The following is a 15,483-nucleotide window of genomic DNA, read 5'->3' as shown; positions in this document are numbered from 1 at the left end:
ATTGCTTTAGGGATGCAAGTTGAAATTGTTGTTCTTTCTGCTTTATCTTAATGAGAGAGTCTGCTTCTGCTTTTCTTTTATCGCTATTTCTCTTAATCGTGAAAGTGGTTAATATCCCCCTCAAAAAGGACTTAAAAGCCTCCCACACAGTCTGAGAGCCAGCGGACCCACAGTTGAACCTAAAGTGTTCTTCGATCTGTGTTATTAATCGTGTTTTTACTTCTTGTATTTGTATTATTGACCTATCAAGAGTCCACCTTCTCATTTGTACTCCTTTTACAAGTTTGTTAGCTCTGCCATAGAATGATCAGAGAGCAGTGCTGGAATGTAAGTGGAGGAGTCGACCAGAGAAAGTAACATCTGGCCAATCAAAAAAAAGTCAATCCGGGAATGATGTCTGTAACTGTGGCTATAATAAGATAATCTCTACTATTGGTGTTTCTAGCCCTCCAAATGTCTAGTAGAATAAAGTCTTTCATTATATTCTTAAGTTCTAACTTCATTTTAAGTAAAGGAGTGATAGTAGCCCTGGAAGTCCTATCCAAGATTTTGTCAAAAACCAAATTAAAATCGCCCCCCAAAATAATGGGGGCGTTTAGGTCAAAAAGACTTGCTTTCAACTTAACCAAATGTTCTGGACAATCTTGATTAGGGCCATAATAAACAGCACATGTCAAAGGAAGACTATCACTAACAATGCGGTCAACGATCTACCTGAGGTGTCCGTATCGTGCCTCGACTCTAATCTTACTATTTGTCCGGATTAACATCGCTACCCCCCTTGTATTTCCACTTTGATGGGAACAAAGAAGGTCCTGAACCCAGCTTTGTTTTCTAAAAGCTGTCTTGCATTCTTGAAACTCAAGGTGGGTCTCTTCTAGGAGACATGTATGTGCCCCTGATTTCCTCAAAAATTCACATACTCTGTTAAATTTCCTGCCCTCCCTTAATCCGTTTACGTTCCAGCTTACTATTTTAATTTTATTTGAGATGTTCGTCATATTAGCGTGTGAGTTATCCTATACGCATTGCTGTACTCAATGAGAGACTTGACCCAATCCACCCTGCAAACTTGCAACGTGCTAATGACCTTGCTCACTCTTTTGGCTCTATGAGAAAAAAACATTCTTTATCTGCCCCACACCCCACCCCCTCCACCACCCGCCACCCACCCTGAGGAACCCCCCTTCAAAACACTTGGCAATGAAAAACCGCCTTTGAAAAGCTCCGCTCCCTACCCGGAATCCACCTCTCTCTATTGTGAATACCTTACATAGCCTGTGTCCCTATTATAATCAGTATAAGCAATAACATCTCATCATCCGAGGTCATAGAATCCCTCAGACATAAACAAGATTATTATTTTTTTTCCCCCTTTTTCCTTCTCTTTCTTATATATACCCCCTCTTTTTTTTTTCTCCTCTGTGTATACCCTTTTAAACCCATACACTCAAACCTCTATTCAGTATTACTACAGCTTGTCACAATTATTAGGGTAATCACTGTTATACCTCCTTCATGTGGGATATGAAAGTGTCGACCTCCAAAATGGAGGTAAAATTATGCGTCTTATTTCTCCATACCACTCTTAGTGCTGCGGGGAATTTCATCATCACCTGTGCTCCCAGGCTTCTTAAGTCAGACATCCGAGAGCCCAACTCCCACTGTCTTTGGGCCGTCGCTCTGCCAACGTCGGAACGGATAAGATATTTAGTGGAGTTAATGTGTAACGATGTATCCATCAAAGCCCGACCTATCTGGATGCTGTCTAAACGGATCTCTGTGTGCTCGCTGTATCTCTTTTTCAAGGTCGATATCTGGTCCATCTTTTAAGACCCCCTCTCTCAATAGTTTAGACAACAGGGACTTCACATCTCCATTCTCTGCTCCCTCCGGTATTTTCAAGAACTTCAAATTATTCCTCCTGGCGTGTATCTCTAATCTCTCCATATCTACTTGTAAAGCCCGATTCTGCGCTTGAAGCTCAGAAATAGTATCTGAGTGACCTTGAGAGACTCTTACAAGATTATCGACCTTATTTTCGAGCACCTCTGTCCTAGTGCAGATATCATCCAATTTACACTCCAAGCTTGTACATTGCTCTGAAATTACCTTCTGGTTCCCTTCTGAGATCTCAAACCTAGGGAGTAGTTTCGCAAATAAATCTTCACGTAAGGAAAAGAGAAGACTCTCCAACTGATTGTCCTTAGGCCCCCTTGGTTGTTCCTCTGAGGGGCTACCTCCCGTGATCCCACTGCCACTGCTATTCATATTATCGTCGCAAGAGCCAGATTCTGAGACCCCCCCCCCCCCCCCCCCTCCAAGAGTCTTTCAGTTTCTGGACCCGATGGCAAAATACACAACCCCATGTCCAGATCTGTATCTGGTTCCGATAGTAAAGGGGTGAACTTATTTGCTAACACAACAGGTTCCACATGAGGCGTCATCAAATGGTTCTGTAGGTTTTGTGGACTCGTACGGTCCTCGACCTGACTAGAAGGTTTATGTAGTTCTGAGCGTATAATAGAACTATTAGGAAGTACAGAACTAAGGGAAGCCTCTTTCTCCATTATCTTAAAATAGGATTTTAATGATGGAGTAGTTTTTATAATGCTAAGACCACCTTTTCTGACATCACCAGTCTTACTCCTCTCCCTCCTGTCCTTTTTCTTCTGCCGTGATGTCTTAGGCACTACACTGACTTCTTGATCTACCACAGAGAGCTCTTTCTCTGGCAGTAAACGTAGTAAATATCTATTCCTTGAAGCCAAACAAGCACCCCTCACTTGATCTCTATCCTCCTTATCTGTTCCACTCTCCGTCGGACACTTACTTGTCAGAGTGACTGTTTTACCCCCTCTATAATTCTTCGACTTACTGAAACCGGCTACAAATGTGGAGGGGGTAGAATCCACAACTGCAGAGTCCATCCCTATGCCCTCTATGGAAGCTAACTGGTTGACATCTCCAATAGATTGTACATTACTCGGTACAATCTATTGGAGTTGCGTGTATATTTCCTACAGAAAGCGCCAGTGGGACCCCAAGAGCTTTCAAATATATCTACAACTATTCTATTACAGGTCCGAAGCAGAGTTAGCCCTTCCCCCTCTCGCCTTACCGACCATATGTGCCGATGCTCCCGACCAACATTGGAACTTCGATAATATACTGCACCAGGAATCGAAGGGGGGTAGACTCGTGCGGACGCCGCTGTAATCTTTCTCCACAGCACTGCAGAGCTCCCGCAGCAACTTGTTCCTGTGTTTTCTCCGACACTAACTCGCTTCCCTTACACTCCTCACGCTCTGCTCCAGCCGCGTAGAGGGTGCCGACCCGTAGACAGTCATCCACTATTTTTCTCCCAGGTCCAAACGCTCGACGGAGCCAGGTAGGTCTTTTAACTTTTTCTGACGTGGCGTGTGGGAAAAGAAAAACCCGATTAGCATGGTATTCAGAAATTGGAAAACAAAATCACCGGTCTCTCACCGTTTTACTTTGAGTAAGGCATTCCATACTGGGGCACAACGGCTTATCCGGGTAGTTTTCCGAGACCGAGCGGAGCTTCTCACGGCCGGCGTTAGCCTGCCGCCATGTTCCTCAAGCCACTCCGCCTCAAAAACAGTGTGTGGTCAATGGATGACAGTCCTAGTACTGTACCCGTCATACCTGCCCTCAGTTGTCCACGTACAGCCATCCTTGTTTGATGGTGCTAAAGACATAGTAAACACACTTTTTGATCTTCACTGGGTCACTCCCACAATGGAGTCAAGCTTTGGATAGCCAGTCAAGCATGCTGTTGTAGATTCTGGTACCATGTACGTTTCCAGTAAGGGTATGGTTGCCTGTCCTATAGGCTAGTGTAAGCATCCATAAGAGACCCTCCAGCCAAATCAGCCTTGCGCAGACCTTGCCATGTTCACAGGTTGTCATTTCCAAACATAGACAGCATATATAAAACATTCCTGCTCCACAGAAATTACAGGAAAATCAAAAGTTTTCACCGCCCTTTCCAGCACGACATGAGAGGGTGATTGTACTAAATCTCGAGTTCAAGCTTCCCTTGTTGTATTGGTGATAGGGCTCACAAGTGGGTCCCGGTTCACCTCCATAGAGGACATCTTGGGTTCTAATCCTTGTGTAGCAACTTGCATCTCTTTTAATGTTTCCATTATAATTATCTCACTTTGTGTCAAATGCTCTTCGTCTGCCTGGCATTCGTCATCAGTCTTAAAAATAGTTCTTAGGTATAGTGATTTACGGATGAAAAAGTCCCTTGAGTGTTTTCCAGTTTCAGTCTCTGATCGTTCGGTGGTTAATGTGGCACCCGATCATCACTGTACGGGGAGCTGGGAGCCACATACCCACCCGGTGTGCTCCCCTTACCTCTTCAGCTGTGCAGACTCCCTTCACCTCTATTGCCACAGCTGGCTTTAAGCTCTAAGAGGGGGCTCATGAGTGTTGTCTTCATCCCCAAGCACTCATTCACTCTAGGTCTCTCCTGCTCCAAGCAATTGTCCACCACTCACGGCCTAGCCAACCTGCCGCAGCTTTTGCCATACAATCCTGGTGGCATGGAAGGCTCTTACTTCATTTTACAGGAAAACTATGTCCTGTGCACAACAGAGCTGACCCTTTTTAGCTCTGTTCACTGTGCTCCAGATGGAAGGAGATCTTAGCCCTTCTATTTGCTTTCCTGAAACAGAGACAGTCTGGAGAGTAGAGCCACACCAGAGCTCACAAGACTGATGCCAGTCTTGAAGCCCGGTTACCTACACGGTCCCAGAAGCGACCATTCAAAATGTAATTGTTAATTTGGTCTCTTTCTGATCTTGGAGGTCCCCGCAAACCTCTACAGTACGGCCGGGAGGAGAGCGTTGCTCTTAAGGTGGCCAAAATTGGTCAGTGAAATAGTGCTTATATTACCAACCAATTTCATTCAAGCATACACAGTAGGAGCTGACCAGTGTTTTCTTGATCTGCCTAAAAAACACTTGTAATACCGCTATAAGAGTGGTGCCTTGCTGTCCATGCACACAGTTTCAAACTTATATTTAAGAAACAGATTCTTGTTGCACAACAATGTGTTAACTGCTTGTGCACAGTTGGAAGTGGGAATGAAATATGCCTGCTAGTGCAACTGCAAGTCAGAAATTTTAAAAGCTTAAAATGGCTACCTGAGGCAGGGACAGCAAACAAACCAGCCACATTGGTTCAATATAGTTTTCTATACATTAAGCAATACATTACATCAGGTAGAAAAAAAACTAGAAATGTCTAAATTGTTTAAATGTTATCTATACGAATGGTCATAAATTCAGCCAACTCTTGGAGAAGGTTGCAGCACTACCAAACACACTGATGTGAAAGAACCATTCGCTAAGTAGCTTTTCACAAAACTCTTATCTTTAATAATGATTTAAGGTTTATAATTGACAGAAAATCCTGTAAATACATTTGCTATAAAACCACCTAGTAGTATAACTACATGAATATTTGCGGAACTCATGAAAACGTACCTGATGGGAACCACTTGGAGGTTCAGGAAGTTCATGACCTTCAATTTCTTCTCTTTGCATTCCTGGGGGTACCAGCCTCTCAAAATAATTTTCTAGGTGGTTATCATACAACTCATCATCTTCCACATCATCATCTATGAAAAAACATTATAGCCAATAAAAGAAAACTCCAGTGGAAAGAGCTAGGTTTAGACCCAGCCCTAACCTCAAAAGAGCTGCCTTTTCATTTTTAACAAATATATATCTTTCAGACAAAGCAGCTCAACTAAATGTTTACTCCCTCTTTCACATTACAGTACCCAAAACACCTTGTCTTTAAAATATATTATATATATCTCCACAGAAAGATTTCTCCACACAAGAAAAATATATATAGTACACACACACAATAAATCCGTTTCTGCTAGGTCATCATCTCATGCATTAACTTCTCTTGCCTCCCTCCATTAATGATATGCTAAGTTATACTTGCCTCTGTGTGAAGTTTTCTTCTGTCACTGTACATTGCATATTCCTAATATACTAACCTTCTTCCTATGTTGCTCAAATGAATCCCTTTACTTATATCGGATTCAAGCAATTTCACATCAGTGTATCTCCTACTCTCCACTCTAGCACGAGATTGCTGGACACTTACTTACATTAACTCTGTTGGACATAATACTAGTGAATGTCCATGTTTGACAATATTCAGAACCCATCTGTCTGCCGTTATTCTCTCACACTTTCACAATGTGCAATACCCCCCTTTCCCCTTCACACTGGACACAGATGGGGGGGGAGCCTAAGTTGTCACTGGTTATTGAAAAACGTGTTGCGATTACCCTTTTTTAATGCAGCATTTGCTGCGCCATACATCGTTCTTCCCATGGTATCTATTTGTTGCTTTCACATTTTGGGGATGCAGCATTTGTTTCAGGGAGTAGGCATCCCATCGACTGACTAAAGTCACTATCAGTCTGGTTTTGGCTCAGGCTTCAAGAAATGTGGATTCTGCGGAGAGGATTTGTTTTTCTTTAACAGGTGTTAAGAGGCAGCTTTCATAGTGGCAGGGATTATAAATATTTCCTCTCCTACTTATAGAAGCCAAGGTAATACCCTTTCAGGTCAGCCCCTGCTGTGTAGTCCAAGACACCCTGTAACAAGAGGCAGGCGAGGTTGGGTTACTGCCAAGTGAGGATGGACATTGTAGCTTGCAATTTGTCCATAGTTCTGAAGCACCTATGCAAAGTATGCTGTTAAAGGTGAAGTCATCTGCCAGAGAGATTCTTGAGGCAAAACCTTCAGGGGATGTAGGAGTATAAGGATTTATTTTAATCACCATCAGAATAAGACTAGAAGGGACACAAAGGAGGAGACCTATGTGGTAGGCACTTTAACGGAATGCACAGAATATTTTTATCCCTGAGGAGAGGGCGGAGCGTGGGTTAGAGAGCCTGGACTGGTGGTTCTCTCAGTGTCAGGCATTCTCCTGATGAGCAAGAGGTTGGATATTAGATTTCTTTGAGAACCCTCTCCCTTCCATAGGTGAGCCATCATTAGATGAACCCTACAGTCGGTAATGATCAGGGGCCACAGCAAGCGCCTCTCAATTGTTCACCAGGGCATGCCATAATTGGAGATATTGACCAAATTGAGACTTGTGCAGGCTGAATTCAGTCTGAAGCTCCTGAAAGGACTTCATGCGGGGGCCTTTCCATACGTCCTCTACATTTTATATACCTTTGCAGCATTCCAAACCAGTCAGCTGGTCCAAACATCGCCAAGCCCAACGTCACTGGTCCGTCGCATCCAGTCCACCACAGTGCCACCCTCTACGTCTAGAAGACCACTTTGGTCCCTTGGTCATCTCAGAGTCCGAGCAAGAGACAGGGGAGGTGTATAGAATACTTGTTATATTGTGCAGGCTGACCAGTGTTATTGTGCCCTTGAAGGTGGGGTCCTTCCATTCCCTTGCAGTCAGTCATTTGCCACCAAAGTATGTGCCACCTAGTAGTAGAGGCGGACATCCATGATTGGGAGCCCCCTCATCAAATGTGGGGCATACACATTTACTAAAGGCTATTCTGGGGCCTTGTCACCATGTGCTTTTTTTTTTATTTTTATAGGGGTACACCTCCAACAGCTACTCACACTATTATCAATGTGGGAAGAACAAAGAAAGGACAGCAGGCATAACGGAGAGAAAGAGATCAGTAAAGAAGAGTTATTTTAAAAGAGTATGAATACCTGCTTACAGCTCACCTGCATTTTCATGCAGCAGAGGGACACAGATCGGAGAGTACCTAAGCACACATTTACTACTGAGACACAGAGGCAAGTAGAGGCTGAGTATAGAGATTTGAATTTGGAAATTGTATGCCATTTTCAGGTTTGAGTTATGAATTAAAGAAGTCGAGTCTGCCACAAGGAGAAATTGGTGTAACATTACTTTTGTTAATACAACATTCAGCAATCAGGCAGGTAAAGAAGGTAGTAACCAGACTTTGCGAGAACAAACTTGTGGCGTTGTACAAATCTAACAGGGAAAATGAAAAACAAATAATTCAAAAATACAACCGCCAACCCTCAAGGGCACTTCACACAGGGTGGGGTAGATATGGAAATGAATATAGCAATAGTAATCATGTATACTGGAAAGAATGGTGTTTAAGAACGAACAGCCATTTTGCTTCTTTACAGATAAATAAAATAGAGCAAGGTGGATTATCTCACTGGCAAGAAAAGACGACATCTGGAGACAAACCGGCACATTCAACAATATACTGCTAAGATGAAATAGATTTCATTGTAGCAAAAAAATTATCAGGTGGGAACAGCAACCTCTGAAATGATAACAGACTATAGTTTCAGGAAAGCTCCACTAGAATAGTATCTTGATTGCTCTTCAATTATTATCATATGCTGGAAGAACAGTGTTTCCGAATCACTTAGGCACATCAAAATATCTTGAGAGGGGAAGAGAATTCATTCTTAAAACAGGGCATCAAGTCAATGAAACCTTGATGTGAATGTTAGGCCATCAGCATTTCCAGATATGGCAAAAGATCTAATCCAAGAAGCAAACATTCTCTAAAGATGCTATATATCCGAAATTATCACCTACGGATGTTCTAGTAGTAGAACTCAGAAATTTAAAGGTTCCCCTTGAACAAGGGTGGTTGCATTTCAGGAATAATATGTCCAGGGTAGGGCTAGAGCTCTGTAGCACACAACTGTTGTGTTGTCTCCGGGAACAAGTTGCAGATAACAGGTGAAAATACTTCCACAGTGAAGCCACCCCCCCCCCTAGTTCTAATATGTTTATATAATAAGTATGTTTAGTTTGGGACCAAGAGTATTGTACTGTTGTTGAACTCGCATGACAACCTGATCATGCAGAGCTACATTCCCAATGAAGATCACATCTGCTTCCAACTACTGAAAAGGTACTCCTTTTCATAACCTTGGCTCTGCTGCACATCTCTTAACCTCCTACTTTGACCTTGGAGGAAATCTTGAAGGACTCTCAAATCTGGCTTGTCGAACAAGAAACGTACAGGGTTGCTGGGGTGCAAGACAGTAAACACACAATGATCAAAGTCAGGAAATAATCTTTGTGAAATAGCAGAAATCTCTGAAGCGCAAAGAAGAATCATATCAGTAAGATAACTTTCCAGCTTTGGTGTTCAACACCACTCACAAAACAGTCTTTTTTGCTTCTAATAAGAGTCAATTTCTAACAGTTCACTGAAACAAAAGCAGCTGAAGCTACATTTGCATGAGGGATTATCACTCAAAAGCATCATTTCTTACTAACCGATGATGATATGGGTAGTTCAGAAGTCCATGTTTCGTTTAATGAGCTGCCACCATTCGGATTTCTTTTTTTTTTTTTTTTTTAGAGGACTCTTGTAAACGAGGGACGGATGAGCCTAACTTGGATGCGCATGTAGCTAAATCAATACATCAAAAAATGTCTAAGCACGGGTCTAACTGTAATGTTAAGGAATGCATCCTGGGGGGCCTTCATTTAAGAAGGCAACTGCTCCTAATATTACAAATCTTTGTCTTGGCTAGTAATACCTTCGTTCAGGTTCCACACATGTGCATTACCCAATACCTTTCCTGGAGAAGCAGGCCTAAAGTAGGATCCTAGTGCTGGTTCTTTGCTCTACCCCACATATCTGTGGGTGTATAACTTAGTCTTCATCTTCTGAACCTTTTTAAAAATAGGCACTCCACTCCAAAAAGGTAAAAATGTTAAAATGAGTGATCCAAAACCTGCACCAAGACTCAGGTTTGAAACTGGTGAGGCAAAGATAAAGGTCCACGCCTTTCATGTGGCATATCTGAATGGTAGGTGCCCAAATTCAGAAGACACTACAATTGGGCTGGAAACAATGTAACTTTGAAATACTAGATGAAATGATTTACATTTGTTGTCTGAAGTTATTTATAGAGGGTATTTATGAATGCATCCCAAGCAGTTTGATGTTAGGAATTCTAACAGATGTATGACACCCACAAATCAACCTAGAAGATGGAGCCTTGCTTGTTTTTGCAGCAGTCTTTTTTGTTCCACTTAAATGTTTCATTTCAGTTTTAGTAATTTATCAAAAATGCAGAGAGGGGGGTAGCGGACATCATTTTCATGCAAACAACTAAATAGTATGAGGAGTTGAGGATAACTCTTGGTAATGGTTTACAGAATTGAATCCTTGAGTCACTGTCCGAGCCCACAGACGTCTACCAAAAAAAAGCACACAAAAATATTATCTGAAAATTCAACCTTTTTTTTCCCAAAGGTATTTTTATTGAATTTTCCCAAGATACAATCAAAGGCATTACCATCACAGTACCCCTCGCAGGGGGATAGTATGGCTCAACAGTGAAGGTAGTTGCTGGAGAAAGTGAGTTGCCCTGTAAACAGCACACTCCTGTCACAAGAGCGAGCTCAATTGGAAGGTACAGCTTCTGGTGGTAATTGAGCGTAGAACAAGAGCAATCAGGCACAAAAAGACGAACAATGAATTTTATATCCGGGATATCTTTTTCCTGTGACAGCAACTTTGTCTAAGCCTTCCAGCTGGAAGGTGCTAGATGTGGAAAACAAAAACCATAAATAATTCCCATGGTGGCGGCAACAGAAGTATCTTGAGACAAAAACCTCTACTCAAAATTGGAAAAGATGGAGGGCTCTAATGGAAGCAGGACAGACAGCAGAGGGTAGGCCACTTGAAAGAAAGGTAACTAAAGGCCCCCACTTAAATTGTAAGTTCTTATAATTATCCCTGAAAATTTCAGACATGCGTTCTAGACTGAGTAACTTCCATAAACGTGAGTGCCAAAGGGAGATAGCCGGGGCCTCCTTCTAGGCAGCTGCCAGCGTGATCTTGGCTGCGCCGATACAAAGCCACATAATAATTTGTCCGCTCTGGACTGGTGTTCTAGGGAAGAGTCACGGAGCTCCAACAGTACACTCGCCATAGTTGAGGGGATGGGGTATCCCAACACTTACTTCATATGTGCTAGAATTTCTTCCCAAAAAGGGCGGATAGTTGGGCAGTCCCACCATATGTGTTGGAAATCCCCAAGGAGCCCACATCCCCTCCAGCATCTATCAGAGGTGGTGGGAAATATTTTTGTTTGGACGGATGTAGGTACCGGTCCATCATGGTCTTCAGATGGGCTTCCCGGAGTTCTGTGGAGTGGTTGAATCTTATGATGTCGGACCATAAATGAGACCATTCTGCATCAGAGATGGCTCGTTGCAATAAGTCCTCCCACATAGACATATACAATGCAGTCCTGAGAAGAAAATTGTATATAAAGGATATCACCCCTTTCACAGAAGTGGTCTTGGTGAGGAAGGCCTCAAATTTAGTGAGAGGGCTAGTGGCCGCCATTCGTATCTGAGGAGTAAGGGCCCAGTGCATTAGTTGAACATAATGATACCGCTCCGCGTTGCCTATTTTATAATCTCGCTTGCAATGGTCAAACGTGAGATGGTCATAGTTGTGGAATAAGTGTGTCAAGGCTAAGCACCCGCCCTCCCGCCAGGCATCAAAGGGTCCCTCATGTAAAGCTGGGGGGAATGCTGGGTTTAAGTGAAGTGGTGCAAATGGAGAGGGGAATGAAGTCCACCTATTGTCACCCGAGACTGAGTCACATACTCTCAGGGTGGTGCGTGAACAAGTGCTGATGTACGTGTACTTGGGTCTGTCCCCTCTAGGCCGCTACAACAAGTCTCAAACGATCCGTCCGGTCACACTCCGGTCCATATGTAACCATAGTTTATCGGAGGATGGTTGCGACCATTCTACCAGGACCCTCAGCTGGGCAGCTTTGTAATATAAGTGAATGTCTGGGAGTCCCACCACTCCCTCCCTGCGAGAGTGACGCAGTAGAGAGAAGGAGAAGCGGGCCCGCCTCTCCTGCCAGATGAAGCGTAAGATCATAGCTTTCACTCTGCGGAAGAAGTCACTATCTAATTCGATGGGCAGGGCCTGAAATAGGTAAAGGAGTTTAGGAAGTGTCATCTAATAGAGGACGCAGACCCGGGGCCTACAGTCAGCGGGTAGCGCCACACCAGCGTGGTCTATGGCGGTGCGGGGCATGATGAAGCTGCACTGAGTCGATGAGGAGCAGCGCCCCAAGCCCCCAGGGCCATTGCGGGTGTGTGGCAGCCCTCCGGGGTCTGCAGGCAGGGGTCAGCTATTTAAGGCATAGTTGGCAGACCCGATGAAGAGTGCGCGAAAAGACCAGGGACCCCAACCGTTAAAGGCACCAGTAACCGTCATCTACAGAAACGCGGACATTTTTAAGTCCGGCACTCTAGGCGAGGCAAGTCTCAGTGAGAGCCGCACATCGCCGCTAGCTGATGAAAGCATGCCTGAGCTGTGCAGTACCTCAGTCTTGGCGGTAAGCCTCCCAGGCGGGATCCGGTGTCCACGCGCAGCTGCCGGAGGTCAGTAGATGCTGGCCTCTCCCCTCCAGACGACTCAGAGCTTAAACGGGCCAGTCTCTCAGCGTCGGAATCAGGAAAGGGGTCCTCCGCCGACGCCCCACATCTTCCGACACAGATGGGTGATAGTTGTGACGTTCTCAGGTTCGCCCAGCGCCATTTTCGTGTCCGGAACAGCGCGTGGACCGGGAGCCGAGACGGTCTACATCCGATCGGCCATCTTGCCCGGCCATGCCCCGTATAATTCAATTTTTAAAAGAGAAGGGTATTTTGTTTTACCAAGAAAATAAACTCCCTCTGGTTAGAACAGAGCTTGGTATTTAACAAAGAATTTGGCCTGGGTGGTAACTCCGCTCGTGGAGTTTTCCGCACTCCACGCTCTGTGGAGCACGCGGAGTTCCGAAATCACAGAGTGGAGTTTTTTCCTTCCCAAGGAAAATCCAACACTAGACCACTAACCATTCGATCGCATTGAGGCAGCTGGCACTCTAGTAGAAAATCTACTCGAACGGCAGAAAGAAGAGGCCCTCTTGGGCTGCGCATGGTGCCGTTCTAGCTGATCTTCCAGCATTGGGCAAATACCCGGCAGTAAAAATCAGCATGAGCAGTGCATCCTAACACTCCCCTGCTTGCGGACCTACGCGTAGCTCAGCAGAGTTTTTTGGTCTCTTCACGGAGATCTGCATAGTGGAACTCTGCAAACTCCACCCAGGCCTACAAAGAATTATGTAAAACTGAACTGCTAGGTTTTTATAAGTGACACAGTTCTATATTAGAAGACTGGTACGTTAAACCTCACTCAACTAAAAGTGATCAATCTGATTTCATAAAACAGAACATCCTTATTGGAGGTGATACTTAACTCTCAATTTGATTATGGTAATGTTCACTTAAAAGTACACTACGCTAAAAAACATACAAAATAAGGGCTTCAAGAATTTCATCAAACAATATTCTTCAAGATAGGCTGCCTCTGGACTACATTACAGTAAACTTTAAAAATTGCTTAACATACTCAGAACTAACTAGGCCAAATACCTGCATGATCGAATTGCCTTTTGTTTTAGGCACTTTCATGTGGAATGATCTTCCTTCAAAGTTATTCAATATCCAATCATTACTTTTTCAGGCAAATACTTTTGAAATACCAGCTGGGATTTGCCCAAATGCCCACTCTACAATCAGTCTCTAGGCATGGAATTGACATGAGCATCATTTAAATGTAACATTTATTTGACTCGGCAAAACATAAGCATCAGCAAATCTAATAGGTCGCGCCTATACAAGAGCTATCGGCTTTGCCCATGTCTTTTAGTCATGTTGTACACCAGCGTGGCTGCTGTTCAGTATGGCTAAAAGTTACTAACACACACGAGTAGCATGGCGAGGAGTGGGGCGCCCCATGGAGTGGGTGTAGGAAAGTGGTGAACCAAACCTAAAAAGATGGGGTAACGAGCTAGGAAAAGAGCATTGGGAATTAGGTCTTGAAAGTGTTGAGGCAGGCCAGCTCCCCAAAGGGACTGACCTGGACAGAAGGATGTAAGGCAGAGTAGGCCCTGCAACTGTCAAACCGCTTCCTCTACTCTTCCTCACCTGAAAGCCTAGGAAGACTCTTCCAGCTATGACCGAGTCTCCAGGCCTTGGGGGAGGGGGGGGGGGGAGCTTGTGAAGGAAAGTGGGTTTCTGTTGCAATTAACCCCCTCCCCACACTTTTTGCCAGACTATTGCTGCATGTTGACTTGATGCGCCCTGGGTCCCTGCCAATCAGGTTCATAGAGCATATGTTCTTTACCCAAAACGAACCCAATTGGCATCTCTGGCCACAAGTCAACCCCTGGTAAATGGTACCACAGGTACCCATGGCACTGTGACCAGGGAAGACCTCCAAGGGCTTCAGCAATTATTGTGCCACCCTTAGACGCCCTGTACACACACCTACACACACACACACACACACTTTGCAGGCTGCGTGTTTTGGTGCAGAACAAAGTGAAGAGTCGACTTGGCCCACATTCCTGTGTGCCATGCCTACAACCCACTGCCCTAGCATAGATCAGTCACCCCTCTAGCTGGGTGCCTTATACCAGTGGTGAGGGTACAGGCACATGAGCCCTGTACCCCTACAGTATCGAAGTCCATTCTCAGACATTGTAAGTGCAGAGCTGGTCATTACGAACTCCACAGCACCATAATGGCTACACTGAAAAGTGGGAAGTTTGCTATCAAACTATTCCTCACATTAAATCCACACTGATGCCAGTGTGGTAATTAATGACAAATGCACACAGAGGGCATCTTAGAGATGGCCCCTGAAAAAACAACTAGCCTCCGGTGGGTTCCCCGATTGGTACACACCAGCCTGCCACCACGAGAAAGGTTTCTGGACCCCTAGGATGGGAGCCTTCGTTCCCTGAGCCCAGAAACAAAGCCTTTCCTGGGTTCACACCTCCCCCAGGCCAGGAAGAGCCATCTGTGGCAGGGGACCTTCAAAGGCCTGGCAGCCTTTGTAATGCGACCCCCAGACTCTCCTGCTATCAGGAGCAGGCCCCCTTCCTGTATCCCCTCCTTTTCGGCAGAAAGGCAGGTGGGAAAAACTAGCCAGCCCAGAAGGTGTGCTCACCTCTGCCAACTTCACCCCTCAGGTGGGGGAGGCGAAGTGAAGCCCTCGCTTCAGTGCCCTCCATCTTGCAGATGGTAGGCACTCCCCAATAAGGATTAGGGATTGTGCTCACTCCCCCACGTGGGGTGAGCACACCAAGGGTGTAGTCACCCTAAGGTCAGCAGCCTACAGCAGAGACCCCTAAAACGCCCCCTAAATACAGTATTTAGGGGGCAGACCTGAACCAAGAAAGCAGATTCCCTCAACCTAAGAAAAAGGACGAAAGAAGACACCCAGCAGAGGAGACTGCAGAGAACAACTGACTTGGCCCCAGCCCTACCGGCCCAACTGCAGTTTCCAGAGATCCTGTGCCAAAAACCGTGTTGTCCTGCAGCCAGCGACCTCCAGAACCCCTGGGT

The 15,483-nt window shown here is 44.9% G+C and overlaps 1 protein-coding gene across 5 annotated transcripts in view; it reads right to left on the bottom strand.

Annotated features, from left to right (window-relative positions):
* Window positions 1-15,483, bottom strand: part of CEP192 (centrosomal protein 192) — a 1,978,693-nt gene that overhangs the window by 1,684,296 nt on the left and 278,914 nt on the right. For all 5 annotated transcript variants that reach the window (XM_085605862.1, XM_085605865.1, XM_085605864.1 and 2 more), the window contains exon 7: window positions 5,520-5,653. In XM_085605862.1, coding sequence (XP_085461988.1) covers window positions 5,520-5,653 — 134 coding nt within the window. The remainder of the gene's footprint in view (window positions 1-5,519; window positions 5,654-15,483) is intronic.

The sequence above is a fragment of the Triturus cristatus genome, chromosome 5_1 (genome assembly GCF_964204655.1).
Source record: "Triturus cristatus chromosome 5_1, aTriCri1.1, whole genome shotgun sequence".
NCBI classification, from domain to species: Eukaryota; Metazoa; Chordata; class Amphibia; order Caudata; family Salamandridae; genus Triturus; species Triturus cristatus.
Note: the sequence above shows the minus strand (reverse complement) of the source record. Positions and strands in the feature narration are given on the sequence as shown.